This window comes from Dromiciops gliroides, chromosome 2 (genome assembly GCF_019393635.1).
Source record: "Dromiciops gliroides isolate mDroGli1 chromosome 2, mDroGli1.pri, whole genome shotgun sequence".
NCBI classification, from domain to species: Eukaryota; Metazoa; Chordata; class Mammalia; order Microbiotheria; family Microbiotheriidae; genus Dromiciops; species Dromiciops gliroides.
In genome coordinates, this window is record NC_057862.1 from 74,508,603 (window position 1) to 74,527,377 (window position 18,775).

An 18,775-nucleotide genomic window follows, 5' to 3' on the forward strand; every position below is an offset into this window, starting at 1 on the left:
TAACTTTTGTGGGAAATACATTAAACAGTTGTACCCTCCTTGTATCTGAACTAGGAGCTCCCTCCCCATGGATAACAGTGCTATGCCATGAATAATGAAGAGGTTGGGGTGGGAGGTCAATTCTTTTGCAGCCTTAATTCCATCTACTTCTCAACAGGCATAAGCAGCACTCCTTGTCCTCTCCCTTCTTTCCCCTTTTCATTTCTCTCTTCTTTCCCAAAAAACTAAGGTGGGTGAGGGGAACCTAACTTGAGGCCTTTGTAGGAGTAGACCATGCATTACCAACAGGTGAGCACACATTGAAACTGACAGCCTCTACTTGCCACAGTGACTAACCAGAGATGAGGTAATCTTGAAATCTCTCATTTCCACACTTGCAGCAACATTAAGGCTGCTTCAGGGGACAGGAGGGATGCATTTTTCATCAGAGTAACTGACATCTGAGATATCTGGTGGAGAAGCCAACTTCACAAGTGGCCTCGTTGGCCTCCAAGATCCCTCCCAGCTGCTATCTATGAACCCATGATCTTATTAAGCTCACCACTGCACTGTAAGATGGCTTCCCATAGGTAGAGGAGTCTCTTGGAAAGTCTCATGCCCTACCACTATCTGTAACTTCAAGCCTGATTTTGTATGATGGCCATGGGCAAATTCTCCTGCCACCTTATTATATTTACTCTTTAGCCTCATTGGCTGGTATGGTTTAAGCCTAGCCATGAGTCATAACATAGGAAACCAGGCGAATCAAGGGCTCATCTCCCAGTTCAATCTGCCCTATGGTCCAACCAAAGTTTCTCCTATTTGCTTCACAGCTTGGTCTGTGAAGGGAGATGGCTTTGTTGGGTCAGATTCTTGGTGGATGCTTCCTTCTAAGCAGGCGTCCCATAAGTAGTTATCACCAGGTTTGTAAACATTTTGTTCACTGGTGGAGATAGACAAGTCTTCAAGTTCACTAGCCCATAGGGGTTTTTTTCCCCCCTAAAGGATTATATAAAGGGTTTTTGGTTTTGTTCTGGTGAGTTATGCTACTTACTGGGATTTCACTGAGAAGAAGCAAAGTCATTTGTCATGTCAGCACAACAGTGACTTCAATAGTGATCTAACCTTTCTTTCAGTCAGACAGTGTAGAAGATTATGCTCTTGCCTCACTCATCTTGTTGTTGAAGAGGGCCAAAGTGACAACACGATGTCGATACCAGGGTCAACGTACAGCATGTCCAACTGTGGCTGATCAGACTAATACGAGCTCAGAAGGTACCACAGGTCAGGCACAAACATGCTTCCACCCCACTAAGTGACTGGGACAATACTTTTAAAACTTTTAAAATTGGAAGAAACCTTTAAAAACATAAGACAAAGGAGAGGAGGCAACTAGAAATGTTATATTTTTTCTCACCTGTTTTTGAGAGAATGAAAGTAGTCTGAGTTGAAGGGAAGAGAGGGGATTCTGAACTAGTCTTCCATCACTCCTACATACTCCGGAATTTGGGGTGTGTAACCCTTTGGGGAAGACCTCCTTATAACTCATATCCAAAGGTTACTCTTGCTTATATTCCATAGATCTTCAAGGGGAAGTGAGCTCTGGAGCTCACTCTAGGGGAACAAAATTCTTCTTATCTCTTCCTGACTCTGCAGGTCTCCTTGAGCCACTTACTGCCCATTACTAGCGCATTAATGAAACCAGCGTGTCAACCATTCAACTCATAGAGGACCGGGAGTACTTATGATGGAGCCCCCACTTGGACATGACCTCACCCAGATGGCATCAGTAGCTTTCACTGTGTTCCTGCTTAATGATTCCATCTCTCCCAGAAGACTTCCCCAACTACACTTAAGCTTTATGACCTTCACCTACCAAACTAAGCAAGACTGCAGTGTTCTGTTCTCATTTTATTTTATTTTATATATTTTTTTGGTGAGGCAATGAGGGTTAAGTGACCTGCCCAGGGTCACACAGCTAGTAAGTGTCAAGTGTCTGAGGTCGGATTTGAACTCAGGTCCTCCTGAATCCAAGGCAGGTGCTTTATCCACTGCACCACCTAGCTGCCCCTCTGTCCTCATTTTAGAGATTGGCTACATCTAAGGTTCTGCCATCAGCTCAGGGGATGCCTAGGGGAACATCCTTTCACTTTCATTTCCATTTCTATTATGGCTATGAAGTTAAATTATATAGCAAATGATTCTGTGAAAATTCAGTTTCCTGATGCAGAGTAAGGGACATAAATTCTGAATCTCTCTGATGTAGTATGAGCCAGTTAGAGCCCTGGGTTGGGACTCTAGTTTCAGCTAGGCTGTTGACTTTCTATATGATTTCAGACAATTAACTTTTTTCCCCCAATTTCTCCTTGTAGAGTAGGTTATGTTACCCTAATTATTAATAGTAATGTAATAGCGTTGTAATTCATAGCAATGTAAGCACACACAGAGGAACACACTCACCAGGAAATATGATAATCTAGTGCTTTGGGATCCTTTGATGAAAGTATAAAAACAAAGTGCTATTTGACTTTTGAATGTTAAAAAAAAAGAAACGAAAAGAAATGAAGAAAAATGTTTTCCCTAGATATATAAATGACTGAGTCAATGGCCTAAAGTAACACAAAATTTAGACTGGGGAACCCAAGAGCACACGAGAGAAAAATACCTCCTGGATCACATATGCCACATCCATGCACCTATATCCAACCATAAGAACGAAATGGAAGAAAGCAGGCCAAGGGTACAGAGAGAAGACAAGCAGTTGCCATGTTATTTACAGCTTAGCAGAAATCAGCCTCATATCAGCACTGTCCAGATTACATGCACTTCCTAATCGATGGTACATTGCTACTTACTCGGATTTCATTGAGAAGCAAAATGACCTGTCTCACCAACTCAACAGTGATTTCCTCAGAGTGCCCTCAACAGTTCTTACCAAGGACCAAGACCAGTGAACACATTAATGGTGTCTAGTGGTCTTTAAGTAAAAGCCTAATTCATGAGGAATCAGAGATTTAGAGATGGAAGAGACCTTACAAGTCATTAGGCAAACCTCCTCATTTTAGAGATGAGAAAATTGAGGCAAAGAGAGATTAAGTGACTCATCCAAGGTCACACAGGAAATAAGTGGCAGAGCCGAGATTCAAACCTAGGTTTTTGGATTCTAATGCTCTTTTCACTACATCAACCATCTCTCCATCTAGTACAAAAAGAAGAGCCTTAGACTTTTTTTTAAGAAGCATGAATATAACCTGACTCTTTGATATTTAAAAATAAATAATGAGAATTCCCCTCTTCAATATTTCAATAGTATGTAGATAAGCAGGAAGCATTTTAGTCACACAGAAAATAAACAAGAGCTGCCCAGCAACAAGAGGACAAGATGAATTGTGCTCATTCCAAGCTTGGGGCCTGAACTGCTCAGTCCACAAGCCACGTGCAAACGGGTCTGAAGCAGGTGTAGGTTGCCATATGTGAGAAGGGGAATCAGGAGATACATACAAAAGACAGAAGATCCAGCCAGACTTCCAACCTTCCGCACGTCATTATCTGAGGAAAGAAGCATGAAATGGAGTCACTGGTAACTCAGAAAACATATCTTCCTACTGAATCCTGCCCCTCTCTCATCCCTAACTCCACCTGAGGCCACAAAAACTGAGAATACACACAGAGGGTTGGGGAAGGGAAGGGAGAGGGAAGAGGGAAGGGGAGGCGGGGAAAGGAAGGGAAGGGGGAGGGGGAGGGGAGGGGAGGAGGAGGAGGAGGAGGAGGAGGAGGAGAGGGAAGTGAGGGGGGGAAGGAAGGGAAGGGGGAGGGGGAGGGGAGGAGGGAAGAAGAGGGGGACAAGTCCGAGAGTCAAACCCCCAGGTCCAGTTGTTACTGGCTTCCAACGCGGTTATGCTGAACAGACTGTGGTGGGGGTAATTGCAGTACCTGAGCACACAGTGGTCATGATAGCTGGTACACCATAGTAAGTGAAGGCTCCATTCTCAAAGCGAAGACCTTCTTTACCAACCTCCACTTCGACTTTACCCTAGGGAAAGAAGAAAGGACATTGCTTCTATCTCGTGGGTAGCAGCCTAGACAAGTCACCAGACACTGCAGTAACCCTTGGCTTAACTAGCATAAAGGAGATTCAGTGTTGCTTGCACAGGCGTGAGTCCAAATGGGTATCGACCGGGTGCTTACTATATGCAGAGTCTATGTTCTAGGCAGTTACTACTGTATGAGGCGCTAGAGGAACAAGCCAAGTTTAGATAGAGCACACTACCTGCCTTCAGTGGGCTTACAATATAAGAAGAGGAAAAGACGTGTAATATAGTCATTATCACACATCATGATGATGTGAGTAATAAGAATAACAGCTGATTTCAGAAAAACCTGGAAAGACTTACATGAACTGATGCCGAGTGAAATGAGCAGAACCAAGAAACAAGTTAAACATATTTCCACATTAATCAGAACAAAAGAAAAAAACACAATAAAGAATAAACAAGAACAATAACAAAAAGGCAACAACAAAAAGTGAGAATAGTAAGCTTCAGTCTGCATTCACACTCCATAGGTTTTTTATTGAATGTGGAGAGCATTTTCCACTGTAAGTCTTTTGGCACTGTCTTGGATCATTGCATTGCTGAGAAGAGTTAAGTCTATCACAGTTGATCATTACACAGTGTGATAAAATAATGGGATTTGGCAGACACCCAGGGGTCCCACCTGAGGATTGATTTAGTATTATTTGAATTGGGTGAGACTGAGAAACTAAGTACCTACTTAAGGGTGATTGATTGGATGGAGACCACACCGGCTGGCCCTGAGTATTTTAAAGTTTACAAAGGGCTTAATATGTATTATCACAACAAACCTGTGAGGCAGGTGCAGTTATTAGCTTCATTTTACAGATGTGAAAACTGAGAGTCAGAGAGGTTGAATGATTTACTTAACGGTCAAACTGCTAGAGAGAGTTTGAGGCAGAATTCAAACCCAAGCCTTCCATACTCCAAATCCATTCTATCCACTATGCCAAGTCTTTAATATGTGTACAGCAGTGCAGCATGCCAAATTGCCAAATGACTGTGTTGTCCCAGTGAATCAGAGTGAGTTATACAGTACATCCCAAAAATCTTAGTGCAGTTTTAATTTTTGATAACTTTGGAAATATAAGTTCTACAAACTTACAAAAATGTCATTTGAGAGGTTACTTATTTAAATTTCTTTTATACTTATTTAGGTTTGTGGATTTTGAATGATACAAGGCAGTACAACTTGTCATTATACATTTTGTGTGTGACAGTTACTGAACGACACTTTCTCAGAGCAGTGGTTTGGTAGAGGAGGGCCTCTTTTCTTGGCCACCTCTGCCACTTGACCTGTCTCCATTAGACTTTTTCCTAGTGCGGATCATAGCAAAACTTTCCTGTGTGCATCAAAACCTCATTCTTTGGATTGTCTTAGATTGCAAATACAATCCTTTTCAGTCACCGGGCAGCACCTGATGAAAGCTATTATTAAGTTAAAAACTGACTAGAGTGATGTATAGCAGAAGACTACAGTTATGTTGAATTTTTAATAATAAACACAATAATAATTAAAATTGGAGTAATTAAGCTCTCAAGTGTTGTTTTTCTTAAGTTTGCAGCATTTATATTTCTGAAATTATTAAAGGCTAAAACTATATTAAGACTTGGAGGCAGCTAGGTGGCGCAGTGGCTAAAGCACTGGCCCTAGATTCAGGAGGACCTGAGTTCAAATCCAGCCTCAGATACTTAGCTGTGTGACCCTGGGCAAGTCACTTAACCCTCACTGTCCTGCAAAAACCAAAAAACAACACAAAACAAACAAACAAAACCAACTATATTTTGGCACAGAGGAACTGAATAGAGTCCTAGAGTTCTAAATCTGGCTCAGTTTGGTGTGGATTTTGTTTTATTATTTGAAAGTCAATATGTTTCTCATTAACTCATTTATTTAGACATTTAGCACCATACTGCACTCTATATATGTTTATTCTCTTCCTCCCCTTTTTATCATGCATTATTGTTGTTCAGTTGTTCGGTGTTGTCTGACTCTTCATGACCCCATGGATCATATTGTCCATGGAGTTTTCTTGGCATAGATACTAGAATGGTTTACCATTTCCTCCTCCAGTGGATTAACGAAAACAGAGGTTAAGTGATTTGCCCAGGGTCACACAGCTAAGTATCTGAGGCTGGATTTGAACTCAGGTTTTACTGACTCTGCACTCTTATTATAGATAGATGATGGTTTAGGACCCTTTAAAGAACAGAATATATATTAAAGAATATACCTCCTCAGTGGAGAAGAGACTTTCTGACCAAAACTATTGATGGAGACAGTAGCTAAAAGGGGACCTAAGATGATGATTATAGTTCTGGTATGGAAACTGATCATAATGGAATGATGGAATACTATATCACTACAATTATTATTCTTGTTGATGTAATTTTTTTTTTTTTTTTGGCGAGGCAGTTGGGGTTAAGTGACTTGCCCAGGGTCACACAGCTAGTAAGTGTCAAGTGTCTGAGGCCAGATTTGAACTCAGGTACTCCTGAATCCAGGGCCAATGCTCTATCCACTGAGCCACCTAGCTGCCCCTTGTTGATGTAATCTTATTCTTCTCACCTTTTACAAAGGTGTTTAGGTAGAAAGTGTTGTGGAACAAGTCTTTATTTTGCTATTATTCCTTTATATTCTATGTTCTGTAGACTATTGCATAGGCATATTAAAAACTTGCTTTTTGGGGGCAGCTAGGTGGCGCAGTGAATAGAGCACCAGTCCTGGAGTCAGGAGGACCTGAGTTCAAATCCGGCCTCAGACACTTAACACTTGCTGGCTGTGTGATCCTGGGCAAGTCACTTAACCCCAATTGCCTCACCAAAACCAAAACCAAACAAACAAATAAAAACTTGCTTTTTGTAGTTGAATAAAATCATCAGAATGTAAGCTCCTTCTCTGAAGGCTTAAGGAAAACATTCTTTGTATAATTCCAATAGCAGATAGGACATGGAGGAATGACATGGACCTCATCCTATCCCCATGTTGTTTTTATCTCCTCAGGGTCTCTGTACCCTGAAAACTTTTTATTCCACAAAGCCTGGAGAGTATAAGTATTTGGGATAATGTTATCTCTTTAAATGCTGTTTTTAAGTTTTTATGCATCAATGCTGTATCAAGGAGATTGTGGGCAACAGTTCAGTCTGTGATCACAGTCTAGTTCCAATATAGTTTATTGGCTGAGTTCTTCAAGATATTTCAATGCCTGTATAGACTCATGTCTATCTGGCCATAAAAGATGGCAAGCTTCTGATGATCTGTATAATCCAAGCCTCACCAGGTCATGTCTAGCTAGGTATTCCACTGAGTCATCTGAAAACTGATTCCAATTAATAGCATATTGTAACAGTGTTATTTTCTCTAAGAAAACAACTGTACTCTCATAGTTGCCTTCAACCTTTTAATCCAAAGAAGTGGCTAATATGGTCACTTCAGATACAGAGGCAAGACTAGTAGGGACATATTGTTGGGTGTAGGGGAGTGCCTTGTGGCATTCTCTAACTGTCTGACTTTAAGTCTGCTGTTGTCCAACAGAACTTGGCTCACTCCAGGCCACTGTTCTCTAACTCTATCCCCACTGGAACAGAGAATAAAGACACTCTAAGAGGCTCCTCTGACAAGTATGAAAGGATTGTATACATTTTTTGGTAGGATCTCAAAACTGGAAACATGGAGACCCCATCAGTTGGGAAACAGTTAACCAAATGGTGGAATATTCATGCAATGGAATATTATTGTCCTACAAGAAATGAATGAATATAAAGACTTCAGAGAAACTGTGTAAACAGAGAGAAGAAAATAATAAACCAGAAGGCTTTGTAAATATTATGACCATGCTTGGCCCCAGAGAAGAGTTCAGTGAATAAGGGGGTTGGATTAGATGACCTCTGAGGTCCTTCCCAGCTCTAAATCTATGAGTCTATGAACCTCCCTCCATTTTTTTTATTGTTGTTACAGAAGTGGGAGACTATGGGTATGGAATATTCTATACATTGTGTGGAAATGTATTTCTTAAAAATATAATTATAAAACTGAAAATATTATGAAATAATATTCCTCCACCCTATTACCTCTTCAAGACTTTTCTCTTGGAAAATCAAGAACAAAGCCCCTAGTCTTTTCCTTTGATGTTAAGTCAAGGTGATAATCAAACTTCTCTTATCTAGATGAGATTGCCCCCTAGTGGGGCAATGATAAATTAAGTTAAAAACTGACTAGAGTGATGTATAGCAGAAGACTGCAGTTATGTTGAATTTTTAATAATAAACACAATAATAATTAAAATTGGAATAATCAAGCTCTCAAGTGTTGTTTTTCTTAAGTTTGCAGCATTTATACTTCTGAAGTTATTAAAGGCTAAATCTATATTAAGACTTGGAGGCAGCTAGGTGGCATTTGTTTTTGTTTTTGGTGAGGCAATTGGGGTTAAGTGACTTGCCCAGGGTCACACAGCTAGTAAGTGTTAAGTGTCTGAGGCCGGATTTGAACTCAGGTCCTCCTGACTCCAGGGCTGGTGCTCTATTCACTGCGCCACCTAGCTGCCCCTCTCCCTCTTTCCCCCTTTTCCTCTCTTCCTCTATGTGTGTGTGTGTGTGTGTGTGTGTGTCAGAGAGAGAGAGAGAGAGAGAGAGAGAGAGAGAGAGAGAGAGAGAGAGAGAGAGAGAGAGAAAGGAACTAGAATAATCTTAAATAAAATTATTTCTAGCAGACTGGTGCCTAGACACAGAAAAGAGTATTAACTTTTTTCTTCAACAGTTGTCAGGCATGGTGGAGGTGTTGGCTAATATTGCTGAACCGCCTGCTTTTTCTCTCTTCTTTTCTTTTTTAAAGGGAAGAGGAATATGTTTGGATAGTGGGAAAGTGACAAAAACATAAAATAAAATAAAACCATTAAAACCCAAATATTGGCTGAATTGAACTGAATTCTACCCCATGCAGGGTGCTGTCACTGCTGCTGAGCCGGAAGGGCCCCTCCCCTTATCACTGATGACCTCTACAGGAGTGGGGGGGGCAGGGTTCCTTTGCCTTCTCTGTCTACTCACCTGCAAAATGAGCACAAAATAGTCCACAGGTCGGTTGCGTTGGTAAAGGTAGTGCTCTGGAGCTTTCTTGTTCTTCTCATCAAATTTCAGCTCTTGGATCACATGAGGATGTTTCAGGAGTCGAAGCAGGATCTTCTCCGAAAGGTACAGAGACTTAAAGGGCTCCACTTCTAGAAGAAAGGAAGCTGTGCTGAATTCAGCACAAGTGGGGCCCAGCACTGATCGTAGCAGCAGTCAGAGCTAAGCTGTTTCAACACTAGTAGGTAAGGACTGCACAACAAGCCCCTACAGCCATGGTCTGAGTGAGCATTGAACCCTAAACAGATATGTCTGGGTAGGCTCCCCTAGACATTCATTCTGGGGTGTATAACATGCTGGAAATACAAGTTCCTGGGTTATCATCGCAAAATAAATAATCCATTCTAGGAAAAAATAAGAGTGTCACCATTAAAAGACCCCCTGGAACTTATCTCTTAGCTTGGAATCAGGAAGATTTGAGTTCAAATTCTACCTCAGGCATTTACTAGCTATGTGACCAAGTCAGTTAACCTCTCTCAGCCTCAGTTCCCTCATCCATAAAATGGAGATAATAACACCCACCCCCAAGGTTGTTGTAAGGATAAAATTAAATAATATTTATAAAGTGCTTTGCAAACCTCAAAGCAATATATACATCCTAGCCATCATCATCATTATTATCATTATTAATTATTATTACTAACTAGATATGCAACTGTGTTATTCCAAATGCTGTGGAAGACCTGCAAGTGTTTTCAGCACTTTTAAAATTTGGTGCCCCTGGGCAAAGTTCCAGTCAGCCCACCCTAGTTATGGTTCTAGCAGTTACCAATGACTGTAGCTTCCTGGGAGCCATGGACACCATGATGTTTTATAAGGGGGGGATGGGGAGAATCTTCTGGATTGATCTCTTAATAGAAACAATTTACTTTTCCTTGGACAAGCAGAGGCAACAGTCATGACTTATAGCACTCTGCAAAGCACTTTCCTACCAAACCTGTGAGGTAGGTAATACAGATGTTCTTATCCCCATTTTGCAGATGAGAAAACTAAGCCTCTGAGACTTTAGTTGTGACTTACCCATGGTCCAGTGTCTAGTAAGTATCTAGGGCAGGATTACAGATCAAGCATCTTGACTCAATTCCAGCAGCTCTGACCATTAAACCATACTACCCCTCAAAGGGACTTGAGCAAGAGCCATGTGATTGGCCAAGGGGCACGCTGAAGAGCATATTACTATTAGAATTGGCAGCCACTTTCTGCCAATTAGTGTGGCTCCTCCTAAAGCAACCTCTGACGTGGAGGGCTCAGTGGAACCTGACAGACGTACCTGTGGCCATAAATCGATGTGTTGCCAACAGAAGCTGTGGGGAAACCTTCACTTTCATTTCAGAGTCTGAAAGCTTGAAAAGGGAGAAATCGTGTCTCTTCCTCTCCCGATGAGGGACCTGCTGCTTTTTCCGATTGTCTGCTAAAGAAACACAAGGAGACAAAGGGTGTGTGTGTGCCAGCATACAGGGCAAACTCTAGCTGTCTCACCAACAGGCTCAGTCCTTGAGAAATTACATACAAACCTCTGGCAACAGAAAATAGACAAATGAAAAGACTTGATCACATTTTGGCTCAGTGGGAACAGCACAGGATTGGGAGTTAGAGGGCCAAAGCTGAATCTTGGCTTGGCCACTTTTACTAGCTATGTGAGCCTAGGCAAGTCACTTCACTGGTTTCCTCATCTATAAAATGAGGAGGTTCAATCATATGGTCTATAAGACCCTTTACAGCTCTAAACCTCTGATCTTATTTCTTTGGGTGTAGAAAGAAATGGACAAGGGATAAAAGATGGGAAGGGAAGCCAAAGCCTACTGAGTTCTTATAACAGGTTCACCATCAGCTACAAGGAGGCCAGCTTACTTCAGGGGCTAGTTCCTTTTCTTCCCATCTCCTAAAAAGATTTGTCACTCATATCCTTCCTGGTATTTGGTGAGCATCCCTTAACTCAGGCCTAGCTGAGGTTGACCAGCTATGGAAAATGCAAATTTGAGGGGCAAATGTCTCCCAGAAATCCTCTGCTACTGCTATTTTCCAGACCTTGGTTCTTTGACCTTTGCCAAACAAATGGTTTTTTTTGTTTGTTTGTTTGTTTTTAGTGAGGCAATTGGGGTTAAGTGACTTGCCCAAGGTCACACAGCTAGTAAGTGTTAAGTGTCTGAGGCCGGATTTGAACTCAGGTACTCCTGAATCCAGGGCCGGTGCTCTATCCACTGCGCCACCTAGCTGCCCCTCGAACAAATGGTTTTGATCTGAACCTTCCAGGACACGGCCCTGGGAGTCCCTTTTCATGTCACATGGTCTGAAGCCTTGCAAAGATCCTGTCTTGGATGGGGGGAACATGGTAACTTGGATCTTTCTGGGGTACCTCACACTTATGTTGCCCTCTATATCATTTTTGTGGGCAAACTTCCTGTCCAGACCATGGTTTGAACCTGAGCTTCCTATGACTGACCCTGACCTTGGATTGTAGAAGTTGGCACCCCCAGTACTGCTACCAGGGTCATCCTCTCCCAGATTGTGTGCTTTTAATAAATACTTCAATGACCCACTTTTCTTCCTCTTCCTCCAACTCCTCCTCCTTCTCCTCCCTCTCTCCCTCCTCCTCCTTCTTATATAACCTTAGTTCTTTTTCTAAAATACAAGTCTAAGGGCAAGTTAACAGAAGAGTCGAGATTGGAGAAACCAATCACAATGGTAGGTTAAAATGGACTTCTCTGCCCCTCCCAATACCACCACATTTTTTCCCCCGATTTTCTTTCTAGATACACTGTGTCCTTGGCAAACAAAATCTTCAGGTTGTTCTGAAGTTAAAAATAAAACCTAAGCTTGTGGGTTCCCAGAAGCCACTTCCTTTATCGATCCTAAAGCCTCAAAATCATATAGCAATCGAGCCACAATAAGAGGTGGTTGAGGGCATTTGTCAATATCAGCAGTGGGAGGCATTACCCAAGGTCATTCATGGATGGGCCATTACCTCCTGGAAAGGAAATTTACAGCCAGTGGTCTGTTCTAGTTCCTTTCCTGCCTTCCCATTCCCCAGAGGGGAAAGTAGATGGGAGGACTAAGGCTTTGTCATAGCAGGCCAGCCAGGGGTCACTGGAGGATGAAGAAGACCCCCGACCTGGTGACCCGAGGCTTTCATTGGCCACAGATCTGTCATCAGGTGTGTTAGGTTGCTTACACATTCTCCTTGGAGGACAGGGGACACAGAAACTAGCTCACCAATTTCCATGATCCAAATAAACTCTACTGGACAGAATGTTACCTTATGGTTCTCATCATTGCTTCTTCCATACTGGCCATAGGTTGGAAGGAACCTTAGAGGCTATTGAGTTCAACTCTACGTTTTGACAGATGAAGAAGATAATGCCCAGAAAGGAGTGAATTGCCCAAGGTTGTATAGTTAGCAGAGTTAGAATTTGAACTCAGGTCCCCTGACTCCAAATCCCCTCTTATTTACCATTCCTAGCTGCCTGCTTTGTGAGGAATACTGGCAAGCAAACCCCAGATCTTGGCCCAGAAACATCCTCACCATCTCTTATCTCACCACAATGACAGCAAAGTGAAAAGTGATCCAAGAAGAGTATCCATAGGGCTGCCAGGGGTCCCAGCCTTTCCTGGCCTTCCTTCATTCACTCCTCTCTTGCTGGAAGGCACATTCTCCAAAACCAGCAATTCTCCTTCCAAGTTGTAACACTTCTAGTACGCTGGACAGTTTCAATGCACCATATTCCTAACTATTCCAGCAACTAGTCTACAGAAATCCAATCCAACAGGCTCTTAGCACAGTGTCTGGCACATAGTAGGTACTTGGTAAGTATAGATTAATTGATGTGTTTAATGCCTACTGTGTGCTAAGCACTGTGCTGCAGAATTGTAATTGATTGCTTTCTATCCTACTTTGCTCTGAGATGCTGAGGACTGGGGGGGTAAGAAGTAGAGAACATTCCTATCTATGTAGCTGTACCTGTGTCTCTCCGACTCATACCTCTACAGCATCTCTAGACAATGTGAGTCAGTGCACACACTGCAGCAAGGTCTTTACTCAGACCAAGGACTCAATGGGAAAGCCTCCACCAGAGCTATTCCATAGCTGCTCTAGACACCACTGTGGTCCTGGACAGCTGCCCTCTTAGCTATGCTGGTAAATGTTTAACAACTGGCTCTTCCGGAAATTCTTTAAAAATGTACACACAGCACACTATTAAGTTTAATCTTCATTATTTTTTTTCATTTTTTTTTCTGGAGGGCAATGAGGATAAAGTGACTTGCCCAGGGTCACACAGCTAGTAACTGTCAAGTGTCTGAGGCTGGATTTGAATTCACGTACTCCTGAATCCAAGGCCAGTGCTTTATCCACTGCGCCACCTAGGTGCCCCTAATCTTCATTATTAACATTTCCTTATAATTTTCTTCAGTTTGAACAATTAGCAAAACAAGAAATCAAGTCCCAATCACTCCTGACTCCATGTGCAGTGCTCTATTCACTAAGCCATGTTGTTCCAATATCTGAAATGGGAACTCATTAATCCTTGATATGCCCTATAGGTCATTTACACAATACATTTTATTGATGCTTTTTGGTTTTAGATCATAGTCCTTTCAGGAGTAATCCACCCCCACCCCACCCCCCCAAACCAAACACTCCCTTAAAACAAACCACACCCGGGGGCAGCTAGGTGGCACCAGCCCTGGATTCAGGAGGACCTGAGTTCAAATCCGACCTCAGACACTTGACACTCACTAGCTGTGTGACCCTGGGCAAGTCGCTTAACCCTCATTGCCCAGCCCCCCAAAAAGAAAAACAAACAAACCATACCCTCCAAAAATTAAATAAATAAATAAAAAAATAAAGCAAAAACAAATAATTCAGTGAGCATGTCTGATAATGCATACACCATTCTGCCTCCAAGGTCCCTTATCTCTCTGCTGAAAGAAGGGAGATGTGTTTCCTTATATGTCCTCCAAGACCAAGTTTACTTATTAAAATGATTCAAAGCTTGGTTTCCTTTCAGTGTTTGTTCCATTGACATTACTGCTAGTCACTGAGTATATTGTTCAAAGGTGATTATTTTTGTCTTACAGGAACAATACCTCATAGGAAGATCCAAACTGGGCCATGATCCGCTTCTGACATGTGGCCAATGTAGCGTAGCTTTTCTTTCTTTCTTTTTTTTTTTTTTTAACGGGACAATGAGGGTTAAGTGTCTTGCCCAGGGTCACTCAGCTAGTAAGTGTCAAGTGTCTGAGGCCGGATTTAAACTCAAGTCCTCCTGAATCCAGGGCCAGTGCTTTTATACACTGCGCCACCTAGATGCCCCCATAATATAGCATTTTTAAGTGGATACTGTCCAAAGGTGAAGAAACAATTCTGGCTGACACTTCCCCCCCCCCCCCCCAAATCCTATGCTTTAGCGACTCTCTTCTCCTGGAGTCACCATGGGGAAAGATTGGAAATCTTGATAAACACAAACATTTGAAACTTACTGTACAGGTCAGTTTCATCCAGGATCTCTGATTTAATGATCTCTTCTATGATGTCCTCGAGAGTAACGATGCCCATCACTTCATAAAAGGGATCTCCCTCTCCCTCATTATTCACCCTCTGGACAATGGCTAAATGAGATTTTCCTGTTGAGGCAAAGAAATTTGAAATGTAGACACATCAATTTAAGGATCTGGGAGACTCTCTTCAATTATCCTGTTGTCAAGAAGTTAAGCACACTGTTTCTACTTTTAGTCAGCTGCTCAACCAGGCTTTTATTTATTTATTTTATTGTTTTTTAGTCAATCAATCAAGAAACATTTATTAAGTGCCTACCATTGGTCTGTCACAGAGCTAAACTCTGAGGACTCAAAGAAAGACAAAAACCAGTCCTTGGCCCCAGGGAGTTCATTTATATTACAAATATTTACAGATTATTCTCCTCCACCCCACTCCAGGAGAGGTCTGTGGTAACAAAGTGAAGCCATGAAGTCAAACTAACAATACAATAACCTATCTGAAAATGCATGCAATGCTTCACTTCTGTAGCTTTAAAAAAACCAAACAACAACAAACCAAAAAAAAAAAAACAATTCCCGCCTCAATGCTTTTCCCAGTTGTGATCTGAAATAAATTATTGTATGCATTAGCCCATTTTGAACTCCCTTCACATAGCATAATTTTCATGGAAGTTATTTAATGGTTCCCTAATGAGTGGAAAGTAAATTCACTTCTATGATCTTCCATACAACATGACTCAATGGAATGAGCGCTAGATTTGAAATGCAAGGATCTGGATTTAGGGAGGATTCAAACCTCATAAATTCCCGACTCTAGGTCCAACAACCTTTCTGGTTCAAGTCCAGCATTCTTTATATTAAACCTTTCTGCCTCTAAGAAGAGGTCAGGAGGCCAATATCTTGGGCCTCACGTGTGCATCATCTGTGTTCCCTAATAGTACTACCACAATTAGCTTTGCTTTTTGTTGCTGTATAGACTCATTACGCTTTCAAAAGTATGACTGAAGTGGCAAATACTGGCAATAGTGCTGAACCTAGGGGTAGGAGAAGCAGACATCAGCTTAAGGTTAAAAATTTGGTGGGGGCAGGGAGACATTTTAATTTTATTTTTTATAAATGCATATTTTTAAATGCTAGAGAAGTCTGCTCTCTGTGGCACACTGCAATTTATTTAATGATAAATAACATTTGTTATATGAAAGCCTCCTAGTCTAGTAACAGAATGCACGTAGGGGGTGTCATTTTCAAGCCTTGTGCAGCCTAGGGCACACAAATGCCTTGTCCCAGCTGTGATTGGCAGTGCCAGTCTCTGGATCTAGGCTGTTACCTTACTTTGTCCAAAAGAATTCAGAGACCATTTGAAGAGAAGTTAAGTAAAGGTACTTGTCTAAATATGAATCTAGCAGGAAAAAATGTCAAGTTCCATCATTTTAAATCCCTTCTAAATGGTTGGCCAAGGAAAAATGCAAGACATAAATGAGCTGTTGGGGATAAAATGAGAGGTGATCATTTAATTTATGAACACCCACCCCTGCCAGAAGAAATTTTGCCCATTGTCTGTTTGTACTGGGACATAATTCTTTTCTCACTTTTCAGTCTAGAATCTAAAGGTGAAAATGAGAAAGGTTTTGTGTCAGAAATAAGCCATGAATTGAGAGCTTTAGAGGAAGCTATTCTATGCCTTTTTTTTCCTTTTCCTTTTTCTTTTTTTGCAGGGCAATGGGGGTTAAGTGACTTGCCCAGGGTCACACAGCTAGTAAATGTCAAGTGTCTGAGACTGGATTTGAACTCAGGTCCTCCTGAATCCAGGGCCAGTGCTCTATCCACTGCACTACCCAGCTTCCCCCTATTCTATGCCTTTTGTTGCAAGTGTCTATGTACCTACAGTATTCATGGTTTGGGGAAAAGAGTACCAGATTGCTGGGTTCCAATGCTAGCATTGCCACTTGCCACCAGAGAGACCTCAGGGAAGTTACTGAACCTCTCTGGACCTTCAGTTTCCTCATCTATGAAATGAGATGGTTGGGCCTGACACCCTCTAAAGTTCCCTTCTGTGGTTTGTCCTTCATATTTGAAGAGGATCATCCCTTCTAGCTCTAAATCAATGGTCTCTCTTACTAGACTTTCAGCTTTAGAAGACAGTAGGTCCTGTGACTTCTTGCATCCCAAATCCTAACAAAGGACCTTACACACAGTAAGTGCTCAGTCAATGTCTCATGAGCTGAAAAATTCTATGTAAAAAAAATCAGAAAGTGATTTTCCTTAGTGCTTTTTTTAAGGTCATACTCTATGGGGAAAACAGATGTGGGAAGATGGGGAAAGGTGCCATTCCACTGGGAGGAATAAATTCTGTATAAAAACCAAAGGTTCAAAAATAAGAGAGTAGTATATGTAGAATACTAGTCCTGGGCTTATGTATTCTGTTGGACAAGGGTCTAGTGAGTGGGTAAACAGCATGTGTGGTCATAGACCACCCCAGAAATAGGTGAAAGAGTTCCATCTGGTGGTAATTTCTGGTGATGACAATGAGGAAATAAATGATGGTCCTCATGCATCTGTTCATTGGATTGGGAAGGTCTTAGTACCATCAACGGTAGCCCTTAGACCCACAATTCTTTCAGTCCTTTACTGAAGCTTTAACTGGCTTGCCAGATACTTTTTATGGGTATTTAGAGCTGGAACCTGTTGGTGTCACATTGGTCCTAATTTTGCAAGCATCTTCATTTTCCTTTGGGTAGAGGCTGCTTTGAAACACAAATAATTGATTCTCTTATAACCTTTGTATCTTTGTCTCTTAATGGCAATAATGGAGGAAGTGACTTGGATCCTGACTGTGCCCTTTTCTCTCTCCTTTCTTGGGATGGTCTGAGAAATTAGCTCTTGAGGCAGAAGGATTTATAGGTACAGATGGGAACAATGGTACTTCTAGCTGTGTGGAAAGCAGCAGAATTTCAAAAAAAGCTTCCCCAAGAATATCACTACATTGATTTCAGCTTCTCCTCACATGATGACTGAGAGTATCCTTGGAAAAGAGGGTTGCTCTTTAAATAATTTAGAACCACATAAAGCTGGGGCAGAGGTCCAAGAATTATTTTTTTTTTATTTCAGCAGGAAGATCTTTTTAGTTCTGATATATTTATATTTCAAGCTAACTATGGCATGGAACCATGAAATGGAAAGCACCATGACTTCATGATTACGAAGCTTTTCCACATCCCTGTGAAAGTCTAATGCCCAGTTTTTCTTGAGACAGGTTATCTGGGCTGTAGACAAGTTCCCTTCCTCTACATGGCACCCCCTCCTTTTTCTGGAACCTCCTTGGCTCAGAAACTTCCATGCTGAAAACTTCTGTCTTCCATGAACCTGGCTAGACATCAGAGGTGGGCAAGCAAAGAGTATTAATTGGAATGACACCCTGGATTCCTCTATATCCCTGAATGACTCTTCTGGAACAGGCAGTCCCTGACATAGAATGATAAGACACCAAACAGGTCTGTCATCAAACCCAAGATGTATGCCAAGCCTCTAGTGACATTCATGTTGTAGCCATTCTCTGCCCCTTGCCCATCCTTCTTTGTACATATCAGCTCTTTCTATAGTTTGGGGATGGGTACTACCTCTAAATGTCTTTCCTTCATTGTTGTAACCTCCATTTACAAGTTTCCAGCATTGGGTTTCTCCAGTTAAGCCACACATCCCTTCCTAAATGTGCCAGATAAAAGCCTTTTATTCTGCATTGAGTGGCTGGTCGTGATCTTCTTCTTCTTCTTCTTCTTCTTCTTCTTCTTCTTCTTCTTCTTCACAGGGAATTGAGGGTTAAGTAACTTACCCAGAATCACACAGCTAGTAAGTGTCAAGTGTCATGAGCTTAGATTTGAACTCAGGTCCTCCTGAATCCAGGGCTGGTGCTTTATCCACTGCACCACCTAGTTGCCACCTGTAGTTTTAAAATGCAATTTAATTAGACAAGCATTTATTGAGCACCTGTTATATGCCAGGCACTGTGACAGGTGCTAGGAACACAAAGAAAAAAAAAACGGCCCTGGACAGTCAAGGAATTTATAATCTCCTCCTGACTCCTAAGTGTAACACACTCTGCCTTGGGT

At 41.8% G+C, this 18,775-nt stretch overlaps 1 protein-coding gene across 4 annotated transcripts in view; it reads right to left on the minus strand.

Annotated features, from left to right (window-relative positions):
• The window catches only part of CNNM1 (cyclin and CBS domain divalent metal cation transport mediator 1), a 67,621-nt gene that overhangs the window by 30,936 nt on the left and 17,910 nt on the right, over window positions 1-18,775 (minus strand). For all 4 annotated transcript variants that reach the window (XR_006354781.1, XR_006354780.1, XM_043983685.1 and 1 more), the window contains exons 2-6: window positions 14,652-14,795; window positions 10,444-10,584; window positions 9,096-9,265; window positions 3,913-4,012; window positions 3,481-3,528 (exon numbers count right to left, since the gene is read on the minus strand). Coding sequence is in view for 2 of the 4 variants with exons in the window: in XM_043983685.1 (XP_043839620.1) it covers window positions 3,481-3,528; window positions 3,913-4,012; window positions 9,096-9,265; window positions 10,444-10,584; window positions 14,652-14,795 (603 nt within the window). In the remaining 2 variants the exon portion in view is untranslated. The remainder of the gene's footprint in view (window positions 1-3,480; window positions 3,529-3,912; window positions 4,013-9,095; window positions 9,266-10,443; window positions 10,585-14,651; window positions 14,796-18,775) is intronic.